Source organism: Vicugna pacos, chromosome 4 (assembly GCF_048564905.1).
Source record: "Vicugna pacos chromosome 4, VicPac4, whole genome shotgun sequence".
Taxonomy (NCBI): domain Eukaryota; kingdom Metazoa; phylum Chordata; class Mammalia; order Artiodactyla; family Camelidae; genus Vicugna; species Vicugna pacos.
The window spans coordinates 37680240-37708038 of NC_132990.1; the positions used below are offsets into that span (position 1 = coordinate 37680240).

General features: G+C 43.3%; 1 protein-coding gene across 4 annotated transcripts in view; it reads left to right on the forward strand.

The window, feature by feature from the left end:
* The window catches only part of MAMDC2 (MAM domain containing 2), a 140737-nt gene that overhangs the window by 59499 nt on the left and 53439 nt on the right, over window positions 1–27799 (forward strand). For all 4 annotated transcript variants that reach the window (XR_001459587.3, XM_072959574.1, XM_006209396.3 and 1 more), the window contains exons 3-7: window positions 4443–4714; window positions 5501–5585; window positions 9001–9138; window positions 21743–21999; window positions 27149–27242. Coding sequence is in view for 3 of the 4 variants with exons in the window: in XM_006209396.3 (XP_006209458.1) it covers window positions 4443–4714; window positions 5501–5585; window positions 9001–9138; window positions 21743–21999; window positions 27149–27242 (846 nt within the window). In the remaining variant the exon portion in view is untranslated. The remainder of the gene's footprint in view (window positions 1–4442; window positions 4715–5500; window positions 5586–9000; window positions 9139–21742; window positions 22000–27148; window positions 27243–27799) is intronic.

Sequence of the window (27799 nt, forward strand, 5' to 3'; positions counted from 1 at the left end):
CTCACAATAGATCAAAGATCTAAATGTAACAGCTAAAACTAAAAAACTCTTAGAAGAAAACATAGGTGTAAACTGTCATGACCTTAAATTAGACAATGACTTCTTAAATATGATACTTAAAGTACACACAACCAAAGAAAAATAGAAAATTTGACTTCATCAAAATGAAAAACTTGTGTGCTTCAAAGAATACCATAAGAAAGTGGAAAGACAACCTACAGAATGGTAAAAAAAAAATTTGCAAATCATATATCCAAAAAAATCTAGTATCCAGATCATATAGAATCTCTTATAACTTAACAATAAAAGGATAAATAACCCAAAATTTTTAAATGGGCCAAGGACTTAAATAGACACTTCTCCAAGGAAGATGTATAAATGACCTATAGGCACATAAAAAAATGCTCTTCATCATTTGTCATTAGAGAAATGCAAATCAAAAGCACAATTATATACCACTTAACATCTACTACTAAGATGGCTATATATGAAAAAAAAAAAAGATGGGCAATAGCAAGTGTTGGTGAACTTGTGGAGAAATTAAACTCTCCTACATTGCAAGTGGACATGTAAATATTGTTGCCAATTTAGAAAACAGTTCAGCAGCTCGTCAAAAATGTCAAACACAGAGTTACCATATGACCTAATTCCACTCCTAGGCATATACCTGTAAGAATTGAAACTTATGTCTGCATAAAAAGTTGTACACAAATGTTTATAGTAGCATTAGTCATATTAGCCAAAAAAGTGGAAACACTCCAGTGTTCACCAGCTGATGAGTGGATAAATAATAGTGGTATATCCATAGGATAGAATATTATTCAGCCTCAAAAAAGAATGAAATTCTGATACATGCTACAACATGATGAACCTTGAAGACACTGTGCTCAGTGAAGGAAGTCAGTCACAAAAGGCCACATATTGTAAAATTCCCTTCATGTGAAATTTCTAGAGTAGGTAAATCCACATAGACAGAAAGTAGATTCGTGGTTTCTAGAGGTAGGGGAAGAGAAAAATGAGAAATGACCTTTTGGGATTTCCTTTTGGGGTGATGAAAAGATTCTGGAAATAGATAGTGACAATGGTTGCACAACTTTGTGAGTATACTAAAAACCACTGAACTGCATTAAAGGGGTGAATTTTATTGTATGTAAATTATGTCCAAGATTAAATGCCAGATGTCAGTGTCATTAGGCTGGAATAAATGAAATATTTTCATACACAAAGGAAACCTCATTAACTCTCTAAGTGGTGAAATGTTTATTTTTAGTAATGTCAGAAGAAACAACTCACCAAAATGTTATCAATTTGTTCTAGGATAGAAATTTTTATTAGTGACAGTCCAGGGAGAGGCACCATCCCTGATATCAATATCTTCCTCATTCTTTCTTCATTTTCTAAAACTTCTTCAAAATATACCACATTCCTTCTAGTTTGGCTTGACTCTAACATGACCACAAGCAAGGATAACAAATAGTTCAAATAGTTCCAACTCAGTTGTCAACTCAGATTGATTGCTAGTGCTTACATGGAGCACTATATACAGAAGGATTCTGAGGCTATATCCAGGCTGGCCAGAAAAAAATGTAGTGATTAATTAACCAAATCTGTTTTGAGCTTGGCAGTGGTAGGAGAGGTGGGTAGCACATGTGGTGTTATTTGATCTAGGAGAATGCATTGTTCTGCTGAGTGGATGCAAAACCACTTGGGTGGATAAATCATTGGATGGACTGTAATGCAGCTAATAGGTATGTCCACACAGCATGACCTCAAAGTGACTTTGAGGTCTGTAGTGTACATGCAAAATCCCAGTGTTTTGAAGTAGCCCATATTTATGGCTGAGATGTCAGAATCACTCAGTAAATAGCACTGACTTTCATACTATATAATATCAAGGTATTATAAATAATACATTTTATATACTGTGTGTTCGCAAAGGTTCTTAACATGAGAGTATTAACATATGTTTATAATAAAATCTGACACAGTAAAAGACTATGTCAAGAAAGATTTTTTATGGCATTTGCTGAAAAATCAAGATAATCACCAGTAGATGGACTCAATGTGCCTACTATAACACACATTTACTTGAGTCTGAGTTTTATGTCCAAGTAAAACTGTCCCCCTGCTTCTTTACATGCTACCTCCATGCCTGCCCTTTCTTTGACAGATGATAAATGTCCTGAGAAGTAGTCCTCTTTCTCTGTCAGACATTGTAAATTAGAGGTCCTCCAGTTGTGGTCCCCAGACTAGCAGCGTCAGCATCACCTGGAACTTTCCAGAAATGCAGCTGGTTAGAAGTGCAGCATCACCCCAGACATACTGGATCAGAAATTCTAGGAGTGAGCCCAGCAATCTGTGTTTTAACAAGCACTCCAGGTGACTCTGGGCTCAAGTCTGAGAGCCACTGTTGTGAGTTGTTCCTGTCTAGAATGGGGAAAGGAGGAGGGAGAGGAGTTGGGCAGGTGCCCCAGGAAGAAGAGGGCCTCACCTGCTAGCCAGGTTGGCAGGCGACGTGAGCCTTCATAGGACACAGCAGGGACTTTCTTTCTTTCTCTCCTCTTCCATTCTCCATGGATCAGCTCTCTCCTTCCTCAGAAAGGGACTGAAGTGCTCTCAGGATCTCCCCCAATTCCCATCCCCTCTCTACCCCTCGACCAGCCTGCTTAGAATCTCTTCTTTTGGGGGAATAGCAGAGTGGGAAAAGGAGGATGGCACTTTTACATTCCCTCATGTCACAATGAACCAACGTGATATTTCCAAAAAAGGCTGGCATTGAGAACCCCAGCTTAGCGTTTCAAAACCCGACAGGCCCTGCAGCTAGTAAGTGCGTGTGAAGCACTTAGAACAGCTGGCTCATCATGAGTGTTCACTGTACGTAGGAGGTTATTGTGTTGGTGGTGATTTCTGCAAGGGCCAGATTTACCCATAGAGGGGGCCTGGGTTGGCATCCAGAAGCAGTTACTGTTTGCACCCACTGAGTGGTTGCTATGTTAAGAAGACTGCCAGCTGGAGAGAGATCTTGATCTTGAAAGCTTTCACAGGCAAGTGAGGCTTCTGGAAGACAATGCCCTAACTGTGAGGATGGTCATCAGCTGAGCTGCTGTGGGCCTGTCCACACTTGCTGCAGGATCCCAGCTAGGATCCGTGTTTGGTGCAACAAGCATGGGGAGAGGGGCTAGAAACATCAAGCAAAGCAAAGAGGCCTCCTAGGGCCTTTTCAGTAAGAATTTAGTCCAAAATGCAAGGGGTGGGTGGGTGGTTACATGATAGAAGACTGCTAGTTTGATGCTGGCCATGATCATGGGAACCTCTGAGCAAGCACGAGGGTGCAGGTCAGAAAGGTGGTGGGGCCCCAAGACCCACAGGCAGGTCAGATCACTGTTACAGGAGTCCAGTGACCAGAGTCAGATTTGCAAGGCTCACGTGAGAGTTCTTAGAACCAATTTTTATTTATTTATTTATTTTTTTGGTCATAGAAATGCCATATTGCATCCTGATATAGTCATCAGAGCGCCCCTTGTTGATATTAGGAGAATGAGAGGAGAGAGGCAGGAGGAGGGAAGAGGAGTGAAGAAAGAGGAAGGAAAGGAGTCGGGGAGGAGGATGGAAGAAAAGGGGAGGAGAAGACAGAAGGGAAGGGGAGGAAGGAGGGAGTGAGGTAGGGGACAGGGGCTGGAGGAGAAGGAAATGATGACTGCTGGTGCCAGTGTGTCTTCTGATTTCCAAGCCCTGTCCTCCATGGTTTGCATGTGCTTTCTCATTTAGTTGTCAGAATTATGAGATTTGGTCATGGAAGAGTCTAGAGGAGAAGAGTCTCATGCCTAACTCAAAATTAGCTTACCATGAACTTTTTCTGCCTTAGAGCCAAGAACTGAGGGAACCAAATCAATTTAATCTACTCTAATGATGCAAGTTGAATGCAGATGGAATCACTAGGTATGAGGGTAGCTATGGAAGGGGAAGAAGCCCAGTAAGGTGTTCTGACTCCAGCAGATGAAAGCTGCTCCTCCAGAGTCTGAAGCCCCTTAGCCAGATTCTCAAACTCATATGCCTATGGGGGTTGGGAAGATGAGTGCAATGTGCTAAATGGGCCTGTTAGAAGGTAATACAGGCAACAGACACTTGGTTTCAATGCCAGGAGGTAATAGGGAGGAGCGCAGATTGTGGCAAAATGGAGCCCACATGCCACTCTCCAAAGAGGCAACACTCCCCAGTTCTGGACTGTTTTGTCATATGTCATGGGGAGGTAGCCTCTGTGTTGCTGGACCTGTTGATTTTTCACCAGAAGCAGACATCCTGTGTTCAGGCAACATTCAGCGGGCCAAGAAAAAGCATCTGCAGGCTGTGTCTGCCCTCAGATTTACTGCAGTGCAGTTGTATGTTTTCCTGTGTTGTGAACAGAAGATTCATCTCTTACCTGCGTCCCTTTCTCTTTTCAGGCCATTACATTTATGTGGACACCTCCTTTGCCAAGCAAGGGGAGAAAGCTGTGCTGCTAAGTTCTGACCTACAGGCTGAGGAATGGAGCTGCCTCCGATTGGTCTACCAGATAACCACGTCCTCGGGGTCTCCATCAGTTCCCAGCCGGCTGAACCTCTATGTGAGATACGAAGATGAAAGCTTTGATCGCTTGCTTTGGTCAGCCAAGGAACCTTCAGACAGCTGGCTCATAGCCAGCCTGGATTTGCAGAACAGTCCCAAGAAATTCAAGGTAGGTGGAATTCAGGTGCAGGGCTTGTTATTTGGCTTTATGCTATGCTGAGATCTTATGAAAACTTCTGCCATTGAAGTTAGTTATCTCCTGTGTTAGGATGTGATGTTTTACAGGAAATGCATCATAGAATAATATATAAATTCCTTTTCATATTCTTTTCATTATAGGCCATTATAAGATATTGAATATAGTTCCCTGTGCTATACAGTACGGCCTTGTTATTTATCTATTTTATATACAGTAGTTTGTATCTGCAAATCCCGAACTCCCATTTTATCTCTCCACCCTCCCCTCTCCACACTGGTAACCATGTTTTCTGTCTATTTAAGTGGGACTTCTGTAAGAATCTAAATGGGGCTCAAACCAACCTCTTCAATGGAAATTTATTTTCCAGTAAGCTTTAGGGAACATTCTCATTTCTTATAATTTTGTTTCATCCTCCTAATTTGTGTGTAGCATGTGCTTATGTTATCTTCCTAATGGTTTGTTTGCTATAAATTTTGAACAAAACATTAACTATAATAAAAAAAATGAAAATATATTGAAAGAGGACACCTTGCTCAACTCAAAGTTCTGAGAAGATGTGTATGCCTTTGTATATATGCATGCACATACACACACATGCCTTCTTTTAATAAAGTCCACCATCCAATAGCAATTAGCTGAGACAGACAATCTCATTTTGCCTTGAGTTGCTGAAGAGCTCCTGACTGTAACTGAAACACTAAACAAGGACATGGGGTGTTTTGAAGTCTGACTCTCTTCTCCACATGTGTTGTGCAGATTTTAATAGAAGGTGTGCTTGGACAGGGAAATACAGCCAGCATTGCACTCTTTGAAATCAAGATGACAACTGGCTACTGTATTGGTGAGTGGGTTTCTTTTTCATTGTGGCAGAACGTGGAGCTTTTTTGAAAATCTACTGTTGCCAGAGGGAATTGAATCAATCCTAAAGGCAGAGTAGTTTATAAACTACATTGCTTAATGAGTTTTGAATTTTGTTCATTTGAATGTCATTTGTAGTTTTTCAGTCTTGAGCATAGGAAGGCCCCTTAGAGTTTGCCTGGCCTGGCTGGGTTAATGAAAAAAAAGTAGGTGCAGTAACTGTCACCTGAGTTGCCGCCTTAACCACAACATATTCTAATACAAACAATGTCCAGTTTGCTGCAAATTCAGCTTTTTGTAGCATTTGCCAGAAAAGCTGGCATCGTATTGCTTCTATGTTACCTCCTTTCCCCACTTTGCTCCATTTCTCTCTTACACACCATTGCTCCTTCTTGGTAATCATTGTCACTTAGATTCCACTTGAACAGGGTTGGTTAGCAGCCTGTGCTGTGCCAGCTTCTGAGAGGCGTACAGAGAAGACACTCACCTTCTATTTGTCTCCTTCTGAAGCTGTTTCTATATACAATCAGTTCTGCTGGAGAAGGACAAGGCTTGCTGTGGAGATGCAGGGAGGAGGGGAGGAAGTCAGACAGGACTGATACAGGAGAAACATTTGAGCCAGAATTTCAAAGAGTAGAATTCTGGCAGGTGGAGGAGCAGGGCAGGAAGGAAAGCACTGTCTGGATGGACCTCAGTGGGGAGAAAGCACAGAGCAGTCCCGGCAAAGGCAAGAGGCTGAGTAGTGTTTGAAGTGAGAATCGGGGCTGCTAAGGGAATCCATTACACGAAAGAGTCTGGATCCCAGCTGTGGAGCTCGGATTCCTGAATTCTGTGGTTGGGAGGCGCTAAAAGTCAGTCAGCGGGGAAGACTCCTGCAGCTGCATTTTCAGATGATGAATCCGGTGGCCACATGGAAAATGAGTTGAAAATATGTAAGAGATAGAAAACCCCACTAGGATGTGATTGTGACCTTACCGAGGCGACATAACTAGGATCTAAAATTGAGGGGATTCCTAGCATGCAGGGGATCCTGGGTTCAATCCTCAGTACCTCCATTAAAAAATAAGAAAGTAAATAAATAAACCTAATTACCTCCCCACCCCAACCCCAAAATAAAATAAAATAAAATTGGGGTTGGCAGTGGGATAGGAAAAAAGGTGGTAGATTTGACAGATTTTTCAGCACTGACAGTACTTGGAGGCTGAATAGCTCTGGAGAGGAAGAGAAAGGGGAGTCACAGACGATTCTGAGCCAAAAAGAGCCTTTGCTAATTCCGAGTCTCGCTTCTCTTGTTTGACCTGCCAGTGATGATGCTAATGGAAGTGAAAGAAAACAGACTGGAATTGTGACCATTTTCTGCAGATACAGCGAGTTTAGACTGTGTCTCCTTCCTTGAGCCTCCCTGCAGCATCTAGTGCTGGCTGCTTGGGTCTCGGACACACCACAGACTTGAGTCCAACACACCTGGTGGAGCGCCACCTGCTGGCTCAGTCCACACACTGCGCCCCGCAGCCTCTCACTTGCAAAATGGGGATAAAATACTTCCCTCATAAGATTGTTGTGGGTACTAAAAGATCATGGATATGAAGGGGATTGTCACAGTCCTGGGCACTCAAAAATGTTCATTTCCTTTCTTCAAATTATTTGATGGTTTCTTGTTTGAAAAACAAAAAGAGTGCTGATATTTGTTTATTTATTTATTTATTTTTAAAGATTATTGTTTTTTAAGTTTTATTTTTCTTAATGGAGGTGCTGAGAATTGAACCCAGGACCTCATGCATGCCAAGAACATGCTCTATCACTGAGCTACACACTCTCCTTGAGTGTTGATACTTTTATCCTGTTGACCTGGGTGATCTCACTCTCACATCACCTTTCTTTCTGTGCACTGTCTTTGCTTCTCTTGTTTTCTCCTCTGTAAAATGAGGTTACTAATAGTACTTACCTCATGGGGTTGTTTTGAGTATTAAATAAATTAATACATTTAAAGTGCTCGGAATAGTGTCTGGCACATTGAGAAATAACTGGCTTTTTATTTTACTCTGCGGCAGCCTTTGGCACCAAATATTGGGCAATGGTTGGCGAATGCTGAGTGGAAAAGTTGGAAATGAAAACCTTAAAAATGTTTAATGCTTGCTAATGCAAAAGCACAGTGATAACTCTAACAGTCGGAATCCTGGCAGGAAAGTGAAAACAGAGTACATTCAACCTGAGTAGTTTGAGGAAAACTCACTAAAGGGACTGCAAAGGTGTGGGCAGGTGAAGGAAACCAGCCAAAGTTAGAGCAGTAATCCAGGACTAGTCAGAGCGATGACTCAGGAACCATCAACATCTTTAGGTCTGCAGGGCCAAGGGAGGAGGGGTTTCCAGAACCTGGGGACAGTAGCTGTGTGGTCCCTCAATAAAGGGACACAGCCAACTCATGGCAACCTGGCAGGGAGGGAGCTGGAGGAATAAACACCCCCAATTCGTTCTCCTTCTACTTTCCATTGGTCAAATTCAGTGGGAAGCCAGAAGGCAGGGAAGCCCATACAAGTTCACACAGGGTAACCTCTGGAGGACGGAGCAGGGTGGGAAAAGGTGGGTGGATATGGAGATGACCAGCACAATCATCCTTCACATTTTCAGTTGGTGATTATGGGCATCAGTGGAGGAACTGGCTTGTGAGTTTCTTGTTCCCACTAAAGGAGTCTGTTGACTGGGAACAATTTATCTGTGTAAACATGGCGATGCTGCTGAAAAGGGGGAGGAAGTCTCCTTGTTTTCTCTTTGTTTCCCACTTAGTAGCTGCAGAAGGACCCCTGGCCTAGGATATTCCTGTGCCAACTATTCTGACTGGTTCTTGTTTATAAGAAAAGTAGAGGATTTTAGTGTCTAAAAACATGCCCCTTAGCCTTTAGCTAGTATCTGGTCTGCCATCAAGGAACAAAGGGATGGGGGACTGTGCTACCAGAAAGGTGGTGAATAAAATTTCTGGAGCTAAGAGCACAGCTCTCAACAGTGCTTTGAAGCAGAGTTGGCTGATATACGAGGCACTAACCCTGTGCCTGGCACTGTGCGGGCGTCTGTCCACACTTACAACAGCCCCATGCGGGGGAGGGGGTGTTCTGCCCATTTCACGTATAAGGAAATGGAAGCTAAGAGAGTCATACTGCAAACCACATGGCTAGTGAGTGGAAGGGCCACAATCCAAAGAAGCAATGATGGATTATAGTCACTCTTCTATACAGGATCTCTCTTCTTGACCAACATCATCCAGGGGTCCTGGTATGAAGGTCCCAGTGGTCAAAGGGAGTGAGAAACATATCTGAATATCTAAGAGCACACTGCAGTGGGTCTGGGTGTACACAGGCATAACTGCATCTCTGCAAAGTGTCTTTTCATTTCTCTTCTGCCAGAATGTGACTTTGAAGAAAATCATCTCTGTGGCTTTGTGAACCGCTGGAACCCCAACGTGAACTGGTTTGTTGGAGGAGGAAATATTCGGAACTCCCATTCCGTTCTCCCGCAGGATCACACCTTCAAGAGTGAACTGGGTGAGCTGGGACAAGTGGAGTCCCTTTTCCAGGATAACTGTTTGTGCCATTTCCCCTGCTTTGGCCTGACTATGCCTCTGTCCACAGAGAAGGAGGGAGAGAGAGGAGGGTGAGTCAGGACCAAGAACCTGATGGAAGAGGAGGGAAGAGTAAGCCATGAGCTAGAGACAGCTGCAGATGTGAGCTCTATAACTCAGGAGAAGAAGGCCACCTAGTTAAAGGCTTTGCTTTATTTTTTTTTTTTTTAGTCCTTATTTTTTATTGAAGTATAGTTGATTTACAGTGTTAGTTTCAGGTGTACAGCAAAGCAATTCAGTTGTACATATCCACAAAGACATGTATATTTTCAGATTCTTTACCATTACAGCTCACTACAAGAAGTTGAATATAGCTCCCTGTGCTTTACAGTAGGTCCTTGTTTATCTATTCTACGCATGTTAATGTGTAAGGCTTCTCTTCACTTGTGACCTCGTCTTGCTGTTTTGCCATTTCCATATTATGCTTTACTTCCCTGTTTGTTGTTCAATCCTCCTTATTTCTAAAGACAAGGCTGGAATAACTCTAGGTTTCTTTTCATTGAAAATAGATTGAATGATGGGAACAAGTCCTTCCAAACCTCCCAAGGGGTGGGGAGGTGAGCCAATACCAACCATGAGTCCTGAATGTGGTGTCTAACAGGGCCCCCTAGCGACCAAGTGGGCTGCTGCTCTGCAAGGGAAATGGAGAGGAGAGGTTGTCAGTGAGAAGTGGACGTGGAGGAGAAAGTCTCACAGAAGGGGGACGAGGGTGATGGCTTGCTCCCCAGTGGTTTATGGCAGCTCTCACCTGGACGTTGGTTGAGAGCATAAAAGCCTAGGTCTCCCCACGATTGCAAGACATTCTCGTCCTCAATTCTAAGTTCTTGTTGACTTATGATAAGATTCTGGTGACTAGCTTTCCATCAAGAACAGAATAGGAATGTTGGTCCTGCGGCAAACCGTAGCTTTTCCCCTTTCAGTCCTTTGCCATGTGGATATTGAGGTGATCTGCTCAGTCCCAATAAATTGCTGCTGATGATGGTGTGTCCCCTCAGTTGCCTGAAAACAAGACAACTTTTTATGTTCTTGACTTCATTCCTCATTCACTGTAGTTTCTCTTCATATAAATATTTTTTAACCATGTCTCCAACTTTTTTTTAAGTGTCCATCCTGCAGCTTATCTTATCTTGGCTCTGGGCAGTCTTCATCCTGTCCTGATTGTTCTCTTTGCTCCTGTCCTGTCTCCTTTATATCCAGGGTCTCAAATTAAGTTTCCTAAAGGAGTCAAGCAGATGGTATAAAGAGAGTGACATGTTGGCTGGGTGAGGACTGTGGCAAACTAGAGAGCCCAGACCGTGTACAAAGAATACTCAGCTTCAGTTAATTGCTGCCATGTGAGATTGTAAGTCCAGTGGGCCAGATCTTTCGATTTTCTGAGAATAATCAGGAAGGCAGAGGTTTTATGTGAAATTTCCCCCAATTTTTTAAGTTGGTGAATAGGCCAAGAAAACACATGTTTAGGTCAGACCCAGTTATCTAACTTCTGCTTTGCAAACTTTGTTTTGTATGTTCCTTTTCTTTTTCAACATATTCAGGTTTCATAGAGCAAAATGTTTATAAGTAACCGTGTAGAAGAAAGGTTGGAGTCTCTCATGACTTACCTGTTTAAGACAAAGCCAACTTTGGATCTAGCATTTTTGTTCATTTGACCCTGTATTAGGTATGATTGGAAAAATGGCAATTAAAATGACAATAGCTCCTGCCCAGTTTCAAGGAACATACATTCAAGAAAGGGAAAAAGATTTCTACCACAAAGGGATGTATGACAAAGTAGTATGTGCTGAGTGTTTTAAGAGTGCTCCCTATCCAAAAATAAGAAAAAAGAAAAAAAAAGGTGCTGGATATTCAGACAAGAGGGATCACTTACTGCTTGGATCCTCTGAAAACATGATGAGAGAAATCAAGTATATTTGGAGGTTGGGCATGATTTTGACAGACAGAGGTAAGAGACAGCAGGAGCAACAAAACATGGTGATAACTGCAAGGGGTAGCTGAGGGAGAGATGCAACTGAGAAAGCAGTGAGAAGGGAAAATTCTAAAAGGTGTTGAATGCCAGGAAAGAGATCTTAACTTTATTCTACTGAATTCTACTGACCATGGGAGGCCATTGGAGGTCTTTGAGAAGAGAGATGCAATCGCAGCAATGTTTTAGCTTGATTAACCAGATGGGGAATGTCTCAGTGGATGGAAGATTGAAACGTAGAAAAAGAGAACAAAAAATGCCCCAGGTGCATCTGTAGTCACTTACATATAGAATTGAGATTGGAAGAAAGACAAAAAAAAAAGTTTTCCCTTCTTTTCGAAGTAAGGTTTAGCGCTTTTGGAGAATGACAAAAGATTTGAGTTTCCACATATATATACATATTTTGATCCTGAAGACACACAACCTTCCACTTGGGGCCACTGTGGGACCCACACTTAAAATGAGTGTTAACGTGTTGAGTGAATGATAACCTGCCATGACAGATTAACCCATGTATCTGTATAGGTATTTTAATTGACAATTGGGTTAAGTCAAAACAATATAATGTTACTCCCTCTTCAAACCTTTGTTTAAATGAATAAAACAACTAACAATGTGTTGGGGGTTTCAAAATGAAATGCCAGATGATATTTAATTTATGGAAGTAGGCTGATTTTGAGACTGTTTTCTATCATATCTTAAAATTCTAGTGCAAAAAGGAGAAAAAATCTTGAAAGACTAATCATTAAAATTGCTATAACCCTTTGTGTCATTATCACAGAGGTACAAGCTTAAGTATGGGGAAGTGTCAGAGAACTTTTCCCAAATCACTTAAAAATTAGTTCCAAACAATGTCATGATCTAATGACTATTTGTTCAATGCATCATTTTTCATTCTCAGTGATGGTGAGGACCAGCTGTCTGGGAGAACACATATGTCTTGGGAGAGACAACGCACCTGTGGACTAGTGTCAAATCATCCATTTGACTATGTTGCATGAGTGTAATCCATCCTTTAAAGAATATATTACCCCTAGTTCTTCCTCAGTCTCATTTGTGACCACAGAACATTCTGACCATATTTGCATCAACAAGGGACAGAGAAGGAGAATCAGAATAGGAGTCAGAAGGCTTGTGCTCTAGACCCACTCATCAGAGCACGGTATTACTGTGGGTGATTAGCAGACATTTGGTCTTGTCTAGACATTTGATCCATGCCTTAAGATCTTTGAAATTTAGTCCTCTCCGAAACATCCATAAGCATGTTTGGTCCATGCCAGATGGTTTTGGACAGGACCAAATATCAAGGACCTTTGGTGTGGACCTGATATCTCCATGGACATTTTGGATAGGATCAAATGCCCTGCAAGGCTTTAGGTAATCCCTTAACTTCTCAGGCTTTTATTGGCCTGTTTCCAAATGAAGAGTTTGAATTCCGTATTCCCTAAGATGCCTTTGAGTTTTAATATTTTATTCTTCTCTCTTTACCTAATGCTATACATCAAAATCTCCAAATTCACCACCCAGTGAGATCTATTTCAAAAACGCTTTGGATCCCTCCTGAGAATATATAAACATATTGCATTTGGAATTAGAAAAAGAAAAAGGAGGAGTAAAGGGACTGAGTAATGAGAAAAAGAGGACCTGGCTTTTCTAATATCTTGACCAGGAGATTTTCTAACATCCGCACCCAGAGATAAGTATGATGATGTGACCATCTCGAGGAACACTTTGACTTGGTGGTAGCCGGTGCGTCACCCCTGCCATAGGCACTCGCCTCTCTCCTCTCCACTCCCTCTCCCCACCCCATTTCCTCTCCATTTTTCCTATCTTTCCTCTTTTCCCTTGGCTATTCTAAAACTCGCCCCCAAAGGCAGGCAGCTTTGCGCACCTGCACTGCTTAGTTCCCTGACGTCAATACCAAGGCCTTAAAGAAGTGGGTGCCCCTGTGCCTGAAGGGAGGGAATCTAGGGAGAATTTTACCTCCCTTCCAGCAATACACCAGATTCTGTAGTCACCCTGGTCAGAGTCTGAACAGCTGAATGAGGCTCCTTCATGGATCACTCATTCGTTCATTCAACAAACACATACTAAGCACTCTTTATATGTCGGGTATTCTTGCATATCCTGGTGGTACAAAAACAGTCACCGACCTCAAAGAGATCATAGGAACGAACTCTTCCAAAGTGCTGTTCCCAGGAATACTAGTACTTGAGTATAATAATCTTCATATGAGGGAAGAAGGGCTGTATTTGTATAGCCCTTCATGTGATCAAATAAATTGGGGAAACCCTGAACAAAAGAAAGCTAAACAGATTCCTTTATTTCAGGACTTCTCAGTGCCTTTAATATAGTTCTGTGTTAATGTATATAATGGTATTTCTCAAAATATTCAAATACTGAAATGCTATGTAAACATGCACAGTGATGTGTGATTAATAGAGGAATGAAATAAGTGATACAGACCACAGAAAAGTGAAAGACTGCCTAGGTGTTGGGGGTTCAGGGAATGCTTTCTGCAGGAAATAATATCAGAGCAGGAATTTGGCAAGACGGATAAGGAGAAAATAAGTGCAGCATATGCAGAGGTGGCAGGCACGAGAGTGGACGGGTTGTTTGACCTTTGGGGAGTCTTTGAGAATGCTGGGGTGTATGCTGGTGGCAGAGGATGCCCTAGATCCTAGGTTATGTTTCTGCTTATGATCTGCAGGAAGCCTGGATGCCCACATTCCACTGCCTTCTCCCAACCCTTCTCTATTTCACTTCAACCTCTCTTCAACTTATGGAGTGATTATTTGTGCAGTCCTTAGCCAACACACACACACACACACACACACACACTCACTCACTCATACTCCTCACGCCCAGACTCCTGTGTAAGTTATGTAAGACTTCCCCCTTCAGAGGATAGGGCTAAAAAAGATAACTTCTAAATACTCTAAAATGTTTTATTTGAAAAGCTCTCTGCTCATATGACTCAAAGATTTGACCAGGATCACTCTTCAGGGGGAAAACCTCATGCTCTAAACGAGAGAGGTTACCTTCCTTATTACACTTGCCTTCTATGGGTGTATTGATTTTCCCCAAGCTCCATTAATTTGGGTGGCAAAGTAAAGATTCAGTGGTTCAGATGTCTGCCCACAGCAGCAGATTTTGCTCTATGTAAACACATCCCCTGTCGGTTCATATCCTTGAAGCAGCTGATGCCTTTGCTTTCGGGTGAAAACTGGAGAAGCAAACAGCAGGGCCGAGGGATGCTGTGTGCCTGCTCAGGAACTTCAGAGCTGCCGACAGGGTTGGAGGAAGTCTTCCCTGGGGCCTCTGGCCTCTGCGGTGTAGAAAAGGGAATAGCGAATGTAATATCTGAAAAATATGATGTGAATATACGTTTTCCTTCATTTGGCTGGGTGTTTTTAACTGCCCCAAACAGTGAGTCAGATTTTTCAGATGAGCCCTTTGTCTCCAAATTCTCACCTAATGGTGGAAATGACTAAAATAATGTAGTAAGATTGTGGCAGGGCATCTTTGGAACACTGGAGGGGATGGGATGTTGTCTTCCTTTTTCCTACTCAATTCTGGTTTTTTTTTTCTTAATTGAATTATAGTCCATTTACAATGCTGTGTCAACTTCTGGTGTACAGTATAATATTTCAGTCATACATGTACATACATACATTCCTTTTCATATTCTTTTTCATTATAGGTTACTACAAGATACTGAATATAGTTCCCTGTGGTATACAGTATAAACTTGTTTATCTTTTTTATGCATTGTAGTTAATATTTGCAAATCTTGAACTCCCAGTTTATCCCTTCTCACCCCTTTTCCCACTGGTAACCATAAGACTGTTCACTATGTCTGTGAGTCTGTTTCTGTTTTGTAGATGAGTTCATTAGTGTCTTTTTTCTTTTTTTAGATTCCACGTATGAGTGATATCATATGGTATTTTTCTTCCTCTTTCTGGCTTACTTCACTTAGAATGACAATCTCTATCCATCCTACTCAATTCTGATGCATCACATATGGACTTTTTCCCTTTGTTAATATTTTATCAAGTGAAACAAAATCTTTCAGGGGATAACCTACTGACAGCTCATATTATTACTGTTTCTTACCTGCCTTAGCAAAACGAAGATATTGCTAGAAAGATAATGAGGGAAATCTGTTTCCTTGGTGAGATTTTAAAAATCAGATCTGCATATGGTGCCACTGTAGGAGCTGAACAAGGTTTCAAAATGTAAAATAAGGTCAGAGTTGTTTTATTACATCAAAGACCATGAGATGGATGGAGCATCTTTCTGTAACTCATGACACTTTTCTCATTTTGGTTCAGATTGAGTTCAAGCATCATCTTAACCACACCTATTCATTCGTTCTCAGCATTGATCCATTTGGTTCATTGCAGAAGCACTCAGTAGAGAAGTAGCTTTATTAATTTTCTTACTTTTGCCTTTGTGCACTCTCTGCTGGGTCTCCTCTCTCTGTCCTTGGATGACTTTACCCTGGCTTTCCAGGCACTTTCAGGTATTAACAAGCAGCCTCATTTTTGAGGATTAAGTTTGTCAAGGCAAAACTCCAATTTCTCAGCCAGTTCAAATCCTCCCTCAGACCAGAGCACAGAGCAGCAGGAGAGAGAAGGGACTGGGCTTTGTTTCTTCATACTTCTTCCCTTTGCGTTTTCTTCCTCTTCCTCCCTCACTGTGCTGTGTCTGGCTTCTCTAGGGTTGGAGAGGGAGGATGGGGGAACAGAAATGGAAGGGAAGAGGACAACAGGTTGGATGTGACCAGTGCTGTTTAATCTGGAGTCGATGCTCTTCACACTGTAGGTGGCCAAATGCTGGTCATTCCTCTCCTGACTAGTGACAGGCATGTGCCCTGACTGGCTATCTAAGAATCCCCCCAAGGGCCTGTTAGGAGGCACACCCCACTGCCCCTTTCTGTTGAGGTACCACCCTGCCTACGGTCCTCTAGCCCAGCTACCTCCTGACTTGCCCACTTAGGCTTAGGGAAAACTCAGGTCTTTGTCCCATCAGTCTCTGGAAGTACAGCTCACTGGCAACAAAACCCTTTCTCTCCCTTCTGCCTCCACGAGTCCCTACAGCCTCTGGCTGTACGCAGTCAAGAGACAGGCCCCAGTCTCTGTACCTGACAGATTCCGGTCATCACTGACTAAGTTCTCCCAGTAACCCTGCCACCTCCTCTCAAGGCCCAAAGCAATCGCAGGACACAGAAACTTCTGCAAGTGTGGGTGGGGATGAGGTTAGAGGGTAGTTTCCATCCCCTGCCCTCTCTGCAAGTGGCTCCCCTAAGCCCTTTCCCTTGGATCAGTGTAGGAAAGGGGAAGTGGTCCCCTCTTGTTCTCTTGGGAGGTCAAAAGGAAACACATGACAGTGCAGCTCTGTGACAACTCTCTAGGAAGAAACTCTGCCTCCAATCTCTCTGATCCCTCCTTGGCCTCATATATACAGGCTGGAGGGGTGAAGTGATCTAAATCTGGTAGAGCTGGCTTAGACGCCAAGTCTGCCACAAAGCAGTGTATTCAACACGGATGGTCTAGCACCAGTCTTTAGAAAATAGAGGTACTTGGCCCCCATCGTTCTTGGCACTGAGGTCTTAGCAGAAACTAGGAGAAGCCTCACTTCATGTCCTGTATAGTCAGACTGTATACAGTAAAACTTACCAAACCCTTGGAACTCAGTGTTCGTAAGGATAACTGCCGGATCTGTAGACTGGGAGAGCAGGCACGGTAACTTGCTGCCTCCAGGCATCGTCTCCTCATGGTGGCCACAGACCAGCTGGCATGTTTCCTCAAACCAGATTTGCCCCCTTACCCAGGAGACTGCTTGTCCAGACAACCATGACACAGATGCAGACGTCGCAACAGGAGCACAAACGTGGCCAGCAGGGCCGAATCACAGCTGAGTCAGAGGATGCCTTTGGCATTGCCGCCAAGCCAAGGGCAATCTTTGTGGAATGCCGGTTAGCCAGACTGTTTGAAAACAAAAGTTCAGGAGCTGCCCTCAAAGTTCCTAATTTGACGAGAAATGGCTAACTACCGGAGGACCACTGGTTCCATATGGAAAGTTGAGCTAACACAGAAGGCTGCAGCAAGAAAGGAGGAAAGTCCTCTTCAGAAGCTGGTGTACTCGTGCTGTCATGGCAGGCATTATGCTGGGGGTGGAGGTCCATTGGGGGTCGGTGGGGAACGGGGCTGCGCTTTGGCTGGCATCCCCCAGAGTTTTGATCTTCCAACCAGATCCCCAATGATTTGGTTGATTACAGGCTCCTTTTCATCTAATATCTATCTGTACCTAGTTTCATCTACTCAGGCTTAAAGGATCTGATAAAAATTGCTTCTTTTAGAGATCCTGGCAGCTCTAGAACCTTAGACCAGATAGGAGGGTTGACTTCATTGAGCTGGGCAGAAAAATTCTCGTTAATACCAGACACTGAACATAGTTTCCCAAGGACTCCAGGTGACCTTCTTCATTCCCCTTGGAAAGTTACACAAAATGGTGTCTGTTCAACCCCTCCCTGAAACCACTGGCTCCTCTTCCTCAGAGCAGATCATACCCGATGACACACACTCAGCCTCCCGGGGCAGACACCTGGTGATTTCTGAATCATCTCAGCCCCTTCAACTGAGATGATAAACTTATGATGAGCTACCTTTTGTTTCCCAGTGAAAAACAGTCTTACTCATATTGTCAGTAAATAATACCCGACTTTGGCAACAAATGAATGATGGAGAGGAAAAGGGGGGGCAATGGAATGTGGTCTCGTCTAGTGGTTCTACATGAGACTTGCAGTCAGCAGTCCTGGTCCGACTCCCAGCTGCCTCTCTGACTCACTTTGGGCAGGTCACATTGTGTTTGCTGTTGTTTTGGATCAGAAATGTGATTGTGGCTCACTTGGCTTAGTGTCATGTGCATGGGTTGTTAATGAGGCACTTAACCGCAAATTCAGGGATGAAAATATTGTCCACACAGGAGGTGAGTAAGTAGCCTTTAAAGAACGCTATCAGATCTCTGTCAACTGTGAGAATGACAAATTTATCATGGGACAGGGTGTGGGACATTGTTCTCAACACGGTTACAGGCACTCCAGAAATAGAATGAATAATTTCAGGTGGATTTGTGAGGTCTCCTAGATTCACTGAGAGTCTCCTGGAGTCTTTGGAGGTGCCCCTCACCCTGGGTAGACTGATTTCCCGCTTCATGGCTATGTCAGTTCGGGTCCTCCAGGAAGCAGACACTCAGCTGGGATTGGGGGAACTGTCTGTGAAAGATAAAGGGGAGAGAGCTGGAAGAGTCTGGGCCCAGGACGGTGTAGCCATTAGGCATAGAAGTCCCAGTGCCTGGGAGCCCTGACATTTTTAGGGGCCCATGAGAATATCTTAATTTTATTTATTTTAAAATCAGAAGGAAGAAAGTGAATGTAATCATAACAAATATAAGTCCAGCCAAGGTTATGTTCATGCTTATATGAATGCAGTTATAAAATACAACTTTTAATATATTTTATGGAGAAAGAGACCCATAGCAGCGAAAGTGCCTACCATCCCCACAGAAGTCCTAATGCACCTGGGTGGGAGAGCCTGCAGCACGGGAGGGAAGGCTGACACCAGTGACAGAGAGGGACCAGGCTGATGGGGAGTTGCTGAAAAGCCCCATGTCAGGTAGATAGGCTTAGCTCTGGGACCCCCTGCTCTGCTTGGTCACCGGCTGAGGACAGCCTGGTGTGGCGTGGCACACATGCTATTGTGGATCCAAAGGTGAAGCAGATGGAGGTTGAAATCAGCTGTAGTCCCTGCGGCAAGTTCATTAGCAGGAGACGTCAGGAGCCCACCTGCATGGCCCCTACAGCGAGGTATCAAGGAAACAGTGTATGATAGCGCCTCCAACCAGTTCCCCCACTGCATATCTTTAAAGAGATTCTGCTTCATTGGTGAGACAAATTACAAAGGGCATAAAGGCCTCTTCTCTGCCTTTGTTACTCATATAAGTTCTCGTGAACAGTGGTGTGTTACAGGGGTAGCTGGTCACAGGAGTTCTGCTCCAGTAAAGTGTTCCAGTCGGGGCTGTCTGGCCACCAGCAGGGCTGTGGAGGGCACTGGAGCTTAGGCGGGGGAGTCGTGGCCTTGCTTCCTTACTGATTTGTTTAGTCTGATATTTGGATTCTTCCTTTAAAATCCCTCCACAGAGATGGCCAAGTGGGAGCCCATCAGCTGTTTCTGGCCTTGCAGAAATGTTTATTTGGCACACACAAAGTTTAAAAAATTACGGTGGCTGGTGTTACAGGTTAAATTGTATTTCCTCAAAATTCATATGTTGAAGTCCTAACCCTCAGAACTTCAGAATGTGACCTTACTTGGAAATAAGAGTCATTGCGGATGTAATTGGTTAAGATGAGGTCATACTGAAGTAGGGTGGGCCCCAAATATAATGTGACTGGTGTCTTTATAAAAGGGGGAAATTTGGACACAGAGAGACATGCAGAGGGAGAATACCACATGAACACGAAGGCAGAGATCAGTCAGTTAAGGAATGCCAAGGATTGCCAATGCCAGAGAAGCTAGGAAAGAGGCTTAGAACAGTCTCCCTCACAGCCTTCAGAAGGAACTCATTTTTCCCATACCTTGACCTTGGACTTGTAGCCTCTCGAACTGGGGAACAATAAATTTCTTTAGTTTAAGCCACCCAGTTTGTGGTACTCTGTTATGGTAACCTTAGCAAACTAATAGAGGGGGTATCATTTAAAAATGGATAGATTTGCCATAAAAATCTGGATTTTGAGCTTCATTGGGAAAACCCTGCAGCCCCTGGCTGGATGTCAGGGCACCAGTCGGAAGTAGAGGGATGGGCTCTCAGGAATGAGCACAGGTACGTGTAAGAGGCCAGCTCTCCTTGCCACCAGCTGGTTGCTGCAGCCCAAGGATACGGGCCCCCCCACTGTCAGATTTCCTGATTTTTCTACAGAAACTTAATTTCTGCTTCTTGTTGCTGGTGAAGTATGATTTCCAACCTTGGCAGCTAGTTTACCACTCTCTATTTTCTCCCTGACCCACTCCACTTCAATCACATACTTGATCTGGCTGGCTCCTCCTATCATCTGAGTTTGTGATCTCTATTTATTCACAGTTGCATGGCTTGACAAGATGATCAGACAAATTCTATTTAAGCAAGAGAGATTTTTCAGGGTGTTGAATAATCTACTACCAGGAGAAAATGAGCGTTGAATTATCCATCTTTCCCCTCTGCCATGTTGCAGTGAGAATTTTCCTGAGACCATAATTGTGCTTTGAATAAACATTTGTTGAGGACCTGCCACATACCAGGCAGTGTGCTAGGTGCAATGTAAGGGTCCAGTGTGTGAATGCATATATTTTTCTAATATCCTTACTGCTATTTTGCTGAGGATAAAAGGAATTGATATAAACCAGGCACAATGTAATAAGGTACTCAGCTGTATTTGTTCTGAGCTTGTAAACAGAAAGGCTGTTCTGTCAAAGCTGCTTTACATAGTACTCCTTGTCACTGCAGCTCAAATAAATTTAGACAAAACTGCTAACGATAACAGTACAATATGCAGGGGAAAGCATGGCACTAAAAACATTATGACATTACTTGTTTCATTATAATTGTTTAGGTATTCAGAGTGTGCTAGGCACACACTAATCACTTCATATACATAATCTCATTTAATACTCAGATCAACCCTGTGAGAGACATATTTGATTCTCATTCCTCTAGAAATGAGGAAATGGGAACCCAGAAATATTCAGTAACTTGCTCAAAATCAGAGGGCTAGTAAGATATAGAGCAGGATTCAAACTCAGTTCTTTTAATGTCGAGTCCAAGCTCTCCCCATTCCGTCTCATGGTTTCTCTATTCCACCAAATTGCCTCTAATGGAGGTCAGCCTCTGGGTCTGGAGGCCATGAAGTCCTTGCCAAGAGTGATATCCCAGGTTCAACCTTCCAAATCCTAAGCTTGTCTACAGTGTTGACTGACCTACATGTTCTATTAAAGAAGTACAAATTGTCCTCTTGTTTAAATTCAAAATCTTTGTTTTACTCGAAGAACACACAGCACAATTTTGTGTATATTGGCAAGACATGCAGGAGGGTTCCTCTGTGCAATTTTCAGAACAGATGGTATGCTTGGTATGCTCTTAGAAACCTTGTAACTCAAAGAAGGTTTGTTGGAGGGTGCCTTCTGGGGTAATGTTCTGCTTTTTTTCACAGCTGTGTTCAGCTTGTAAAAATTCAAACACTCTGATACAGATGATACATCTACCTTTCTTTATGTATGTTTTACTTCAATCAAAATTAGGGGAGAGAAAAAGAATGGTGCTTATCATATACTAAGCAGAGCACAGTGAACGCCAGCATTTATCTCCCAGCTGCAACATTCATCATCCCATGGCCAAATTTCTTTCATCTATAACCCATTTGTTTCCTCTCTTCTATTCCCACTGGATTATTTTGAAGTAAATCCCAGAATTGCCTCCTTGCATTGGAATCCCCGCCTGGCTTAAGCTGTGTTTTCTGTGTGATTTTCAGGCCACTACATGTATGTGGACTCGGTCTACGTCAAGCACTTCCAGGAGGTAGCCCAGCTCATCTCCCCGATGACCACGGCCCCCATGTCTGGCTGCCTATCGTTTTACTACCAGCGCCAGCAGGGGAACGACCACATCTTCTCCGTGTATACTCGGGATGTGGCTGGCGTGTATGAGGAGATCTGGAAAATGGGCAGTCCGGGGAGTGCTGCCTGGAACCTCGCTGAAGTGGAGTTCAGTGCTCCTTACCCCATGGAGGTAGGTGTGCCAGCGCTGCCAGTTGCAGAAAGTGGTCGAGAGAGTAAAGTGAGGGTTTATTAAGAGATAGACAGTACGCTCTCAAGGGGAGAGCGGGAAGGCTCAGGTGAGCAGCTGTGCTGAGTTTTTTTGGCAAGCTGGTTACATAGGGTATAAAAATGAGTGGGAGGAACATTCATTGGGGAGGGAAGGGTTTGGGGTCATATTCCCTGATTTTCATCCCAGCTCCATCTTCCAGAAGGGAGGAGGGATTTTTGTCCTTATTTAGTCTGGATCGGAAGTGTCATGGCGTCAGTGCATGACAGGTACTTCTAATCTGCAAGGTTAATTTCATTGTAAATGAAGGCACAATGACCAAATGGTACATTTGGACACTGGAGATTCCTGACTTTTCCCTCCTGTCTTTGCCTGCCTCCAGGACACTTATCACCCCAAAATACGTGATTTCTTACCTAGTCCTAAGGTTCCTGTGTTCCTCTGTCTGCCAAGGAACACACTGTCCACAAGACGTATGGTTTCCTGCCATTTGGCCTGTGTCCCCCTTTCTCTGCTCACGTCTAGCTGTCTGTCTGCTATAACACAGGGCTTCTACTAGGTGCGTCCGGTCTGACTGCTCTGCAGAGATGCCACCCACACCCAGGTGTGGAGTTCAGGAGACACTAATCTCACACTCATTCTTTTCTGCTGTGTCTCAATCTTTATCTTCTTTTTGTCCTCCTTGTCCTCCTCCACTTTTCTCCCTTCCTCGTTCAGTATTCCCTGTTCCCTTCCTCTTTTATCACTTCATTTTTCACAAGAATTTTTTTTTAATAAGGACAAATATGGAAACGCCAGTCAACCAACTAGATTTCTTGGGCACACTCTCTCTGAACTTTGCGTTGTGGTTGGGGTGAGTTCAAAAGAGGCGATCACTGCAGCACCTTCGTCGATGAGACTCACCCTTGAACTTCCATCCCTGGCAGCAGCTGTGAAGGTCTCCCTTACCTGAGGGAATACTCCTAATTTGGGAGGGCGTGGGGAGGAAGACTCATTTTCTTCTTTTCTCCTTTACAATATAAATAATGTCATAAAAGTCAGAAATAAACTTACGATTATGGCCCTAATTTGAAACAAGCCTTGGTGTCTATGAAGTTTTTTAGCTTTTTATAGTTTAAAGCTTGTTATGGTTACAAGAGTGATAAAGGTCCATTGCAGAAGAATTAGAAAATTCAAGAAGCAAAACAAACTAAAACACCCTAGGCCAGCCCTGCAAAGATAAGAACTACTAACATTTTGGTGTTTATTCTTGCAGACCTTTTTTCTAAGCACACGTATTAATACATATTGGTATATGTATTCCAGTACTGATATTACCAAGTCCAAACTCGTTCTGCTTGCTGCACGACAGGCCAGTAAATCAGGGGATAAGGGGTTGAGGCAAGGAAATACAACTTTGTTCAGAAAGTCAGCAGACCGAGAAGATGGCAGACTAATGTCCTGGGGAACCATCTTCCCCAAGTTAGAATTTAGGCTCCTTTTATATTAAAAAGAGGAGGGGGTATGTTTGGTTGTGGCAAATTTCCTAGTGTCAGAATCCTTTGTTCTTGCAGCTGTCCCATAGGTCAGGTCATGATATCCCTGTAAACCTCCAACAAGACAAATGTTATGTTCTATTCTGCAACTTTTTATCTCTATGTGAATGAGAAAAGTGTTATACCCTTAAAGGTCAGAGCCTTGAGAATGGGCTGTCCTGTATATTTCAGGCTATAGGCAACCTTCTTTTATAGAAGGTGCAGAACCAGCATGACTAAGCACAGGAAACAGAGCACAGGGTTAGAGCTAAAGGAACAGATCTAATGTGGAGTCAGATTTGTTCTTCCCTGCTACACTGACTACAATCCAACAAAGTAGATAAACTTATCCCCATATTACAGATGAAAAAGGAGAAAGTGGAGAGTGTAAGAATGTGGGTGTTTTGTTCTAGGTCACACAGCTGGTGAGTGCCAAGGTGCTAGGCAAAGTTCTTGAACTAAATCTGACTTAAAACTGAGGGAGGAGACCCCGCTTTGTCTGGGGACCCTAGGACCTTTAGAATCAATGGGTGCAGCATTGTGGTTACAGATCTGGAGCTCCAAGTGTTACGACCAGGGTTCTTGGACTCCTTAATCAATAGAAATTGATAAGAGGCTAGAGTAGAAATTCAGGCGAGGCTTTATTGGTACTCGTGCTGCAGCACCAGGGAGCAAAAACAAATAACAGGTTCCCTTACTTGCTCCAAGTAGGGGTGAGCTGATCCCTTAAATGGGGTGAGGGTAGGGGTCGATCCATGGGTCAGCTTAGGTGGTCTGCCCACCCCCTTGGTGCTGTGGGCAGGGATCATGTGCAGTCCCCTGCTTTTTGTTCCCGAAACCTCAGAAGTGGCAGTTGGGTTTTTGGTCTTTTTGCATCTTGTTGTTCATAATTTGCCCCAACTGCCTATGCAGGCAGTTATTTTTAGTCTCTTACAGTTTCTTTGTATTCTGTTGCTGGAGGAGATGTTTGTCTAGGAGCAAGCACTGCAGCAAAGGGTCCCAGGTCCCAGCCTTACTCTTAAGGAGAGTCTTAGTTCCACAGGTTAACATTCCCTACTTTCACTTAGCACTTTTTGCGGTATCTTTCCAAGTCTGTTTAGGGTGCAAAAGAAGCAGATTATCCTCTGGATGCTTTTCAGTGGTTCCATCCACTCACCTAATGTGGAGCTTCAGTGAGTGTAGGGGTTGAATTTCAGTTTCCAACTGTTTTATTGCCGGTGTGCCTGCCACTTCCCATCCCACTCTGTCCAGTCCCCCGCCCCCTGGCCATCTCAGTACAGCCCCAGAAAAGGGCCTTTTGCAGTATATGTGCTGTTACCTATCCCAAAGTCTGACCAGGCCTTGATTTGCTCCTGTAGCCCAGTGGAAAATCTGTGAGCTCCGTTATAAGGAGGAAAAGAAATGCACATACTGCTTCAGAAAGCTTTCCTTCTATTAAAGGCAAATGAGTCACATGGACAGTGAAGGCCGTTGTCTTGGCAAATTCCTTTCATCTAACCATAAACTCCTGGGGCAACATTTATATGAGTGAGACTTTGCTGAATTTTCTTTTTAATTAATGATGGAAAAATCACACTTTCTGTTTACTGCTTAAGTTTACCACTAAACTTCAGAATACATCCCTTTGAGTCACACGTGCGTGATTCTGCTGTAGCAGTCAGGACTCATTACCCCGGGATTAATTGCTCTTGGTAATTGCCAGGAAGAGACTTACCTTGTGGAGATCAGTTAATTTAATGTCCTCAGGTTCTCAAATCAATTTTTGAAAGGAAAACAAACATTTGAGACCCTCTTTCTGAATGAGAGAGAACACATTAGCCCGGGGGCTGATTTGCAAATTATGATCTGAAATATTCTGCAGGCTGAGTTAGATCACTTCCATCTTTGGCTTTATCAGTGAGCACCTTGAAAACGAAATGTCATGGACATGTGTTTGGTTTGCAGACTTAATCTGCATCTTCTCATTCGTCCACATCTGTTCCCTTTGTTCTCAGCTCTTCCTCTGTTGCCAGTGACAAGCTTCCAGGACCCCTCTTAGAGTTTGCAGAGGCCATGTGTCTAAGGACCATCGTTAAGCTGAAAGGGACCATCTTGTCCAAACTCTTTCTTCAAAAATTAAGAAACGGAGACCTAGAGGGGAGAAGGGACCTGCTGGAGTTAAATTAGTGGCTAACTAGGCTCAAACCTGAATGTGGGTTCACGACAGGGTCACCCTGGAGGAAAAGGCATGGATTCAGTTCAGAGCACGTTATGCACCTGACTCCATGCTAGGATTTTGTATACATGATCTCATTTCATCACCTCAAGTCCTACAAGGTAGGTGTTATTATACCTATCTTAGAAATAAGAAAAGCACGGCCCTGGAAGAGTTAGCAATGTACCCCAGGTCATCTACCTAGTAAGTGATGGAAATGGGGTTTGAATTCTTATCTGTCTGCCTCCAAGACACCATTCTCTTTGGAAGAGGTTGAAAACTGAAGGCCTCTGGGTCAAATCCAGCCTGCAGTGATCTGCCTGGTTGCTGTAGTGGTATTTGTTTCTTTGTTTGTTTTTTGCATGTTTGTTTTAGTTTTTGAATTAATGGTAACACTGAAAAATCCAAAGATGTCAAATGAAAATCCAGAGATCCAGGTCCTCTTGACAATTTGGTAGATCCAGGCATGAGAGGCCTGAGTTCCCACACATCAGCCATTGACGAAGCTTGGTAGCAGCCGCCCCCTTAGATGAGCCTTGCTCCCCATCTCACACAGTCAGCCCCTTTCCTGCTGCATCAGACCAAACCTTTATCAAACATTTAAATTACCTGCCTGGCCCCAGCAGACATTTGAGTTTCCACCTCCTGCTCAACACTATATGCTCTCATGTCATCAGTTCAGCAGAGTAGACTGCACACTTGAGTGGTTTTCCCAGCACAGATGAATGCTGTATTCACCCCACCTGATCCCCATGGTCACAAACAGAAGGTCGTTGATGGAACTCATAGTTAAAGTTGGTGGCAGAGAACAGAGTACAACTAAAGGGGCTGACGTCATTAACACCCCTGGGTTCTCTCTAACCATTTGAACGTGCCTGGACATGCTGAAATCCTAACATCCATGCACAGGATTTCTGGGCCTGATTTTGCCTTAGCCATCCAGTGATCATCTCTGATTGCTGCATCTTTGTCCAGATGGACATAGAATCTTATGCATGAAAAAGGGAAAGGACCTGGGAGGGGCTTAGTTCTCTGTAAAGGGCGGAGGGCGAAGCTAGCCTGCTTTCTGCATGCAGCCTATTGCTTCTTTAACTAAAGCTCGTAATGCAAATTGTCAGTTCTATAGTTCTAGCAGAAAGTGATGGAGGTACTTGGATACTCAAGGGAGGGGGAAATATCCACCCATAAAATGCAACTTAGGGCTTAGAATTCACTCTCCCCAAAAGAAACTGTGGGTTGAGGAAGGAGCTGCCGGAATGCCTATATTTAGGAGCATGATTCGTTAAGTACCTGTAACTTGGCATCACCAGGCTTGATTGACACATCATTTAAAATCATAGTTACAAGCACTCAAACCTAACAGAAAATATACACATAAGTAACGGTTTGTCGCTTTCCTCTGCAGGTTATTTTTGAAGTTGCCTTCAATGGTCCCAAAGGCGGGTATGTTGCCTTGGATGATATTTCTTTCTCTCCTGTTCACTGCCAAAACCAGACAGGTATGCACTCTCGTCTTCTTTCTCACATGTGGAATTTTCCTTTCTCAATAGATGCCTGCAATCACAACTTGCTTTAATTCCTTCTAACTTCCTCACCTTTCCTGTTATCCTTAAAAAAGTGTTTAACCAAATAGTCATTTTTCTGGTATATTATTCTTTTATCCCCTCACACAGTGAGTGTAATTTTTCTGACAACGCAGGTCGGTCATCATGTGACAAAGAGCTTTCATCTTCCTGACTTACTAAGAAATGAAAATCAAATAATGCTAACTCCCTCCCACTCAATCTGTCTTTTTAAAGGGTATCTTGGGTCCATAGACAGGTGGATGGGTAGGTGGGGAAAAAAACTCTCAAAACCTACTGAGTAGAATTATAAAAATTCTAACTTTATGAATCCAAGATCTTTAAATGTCCTCATGTTTAAAGATGCTAGTGCTTGGTATACATCTGTATGATGGTTTTTGGCCTCATAGTATGTATTCAATTGAATTTCTCTTTCTAAGTGAACACTTGTGTTATTGTATCATGGCCAGTTTTATAATTTTCATAAGCTTAGT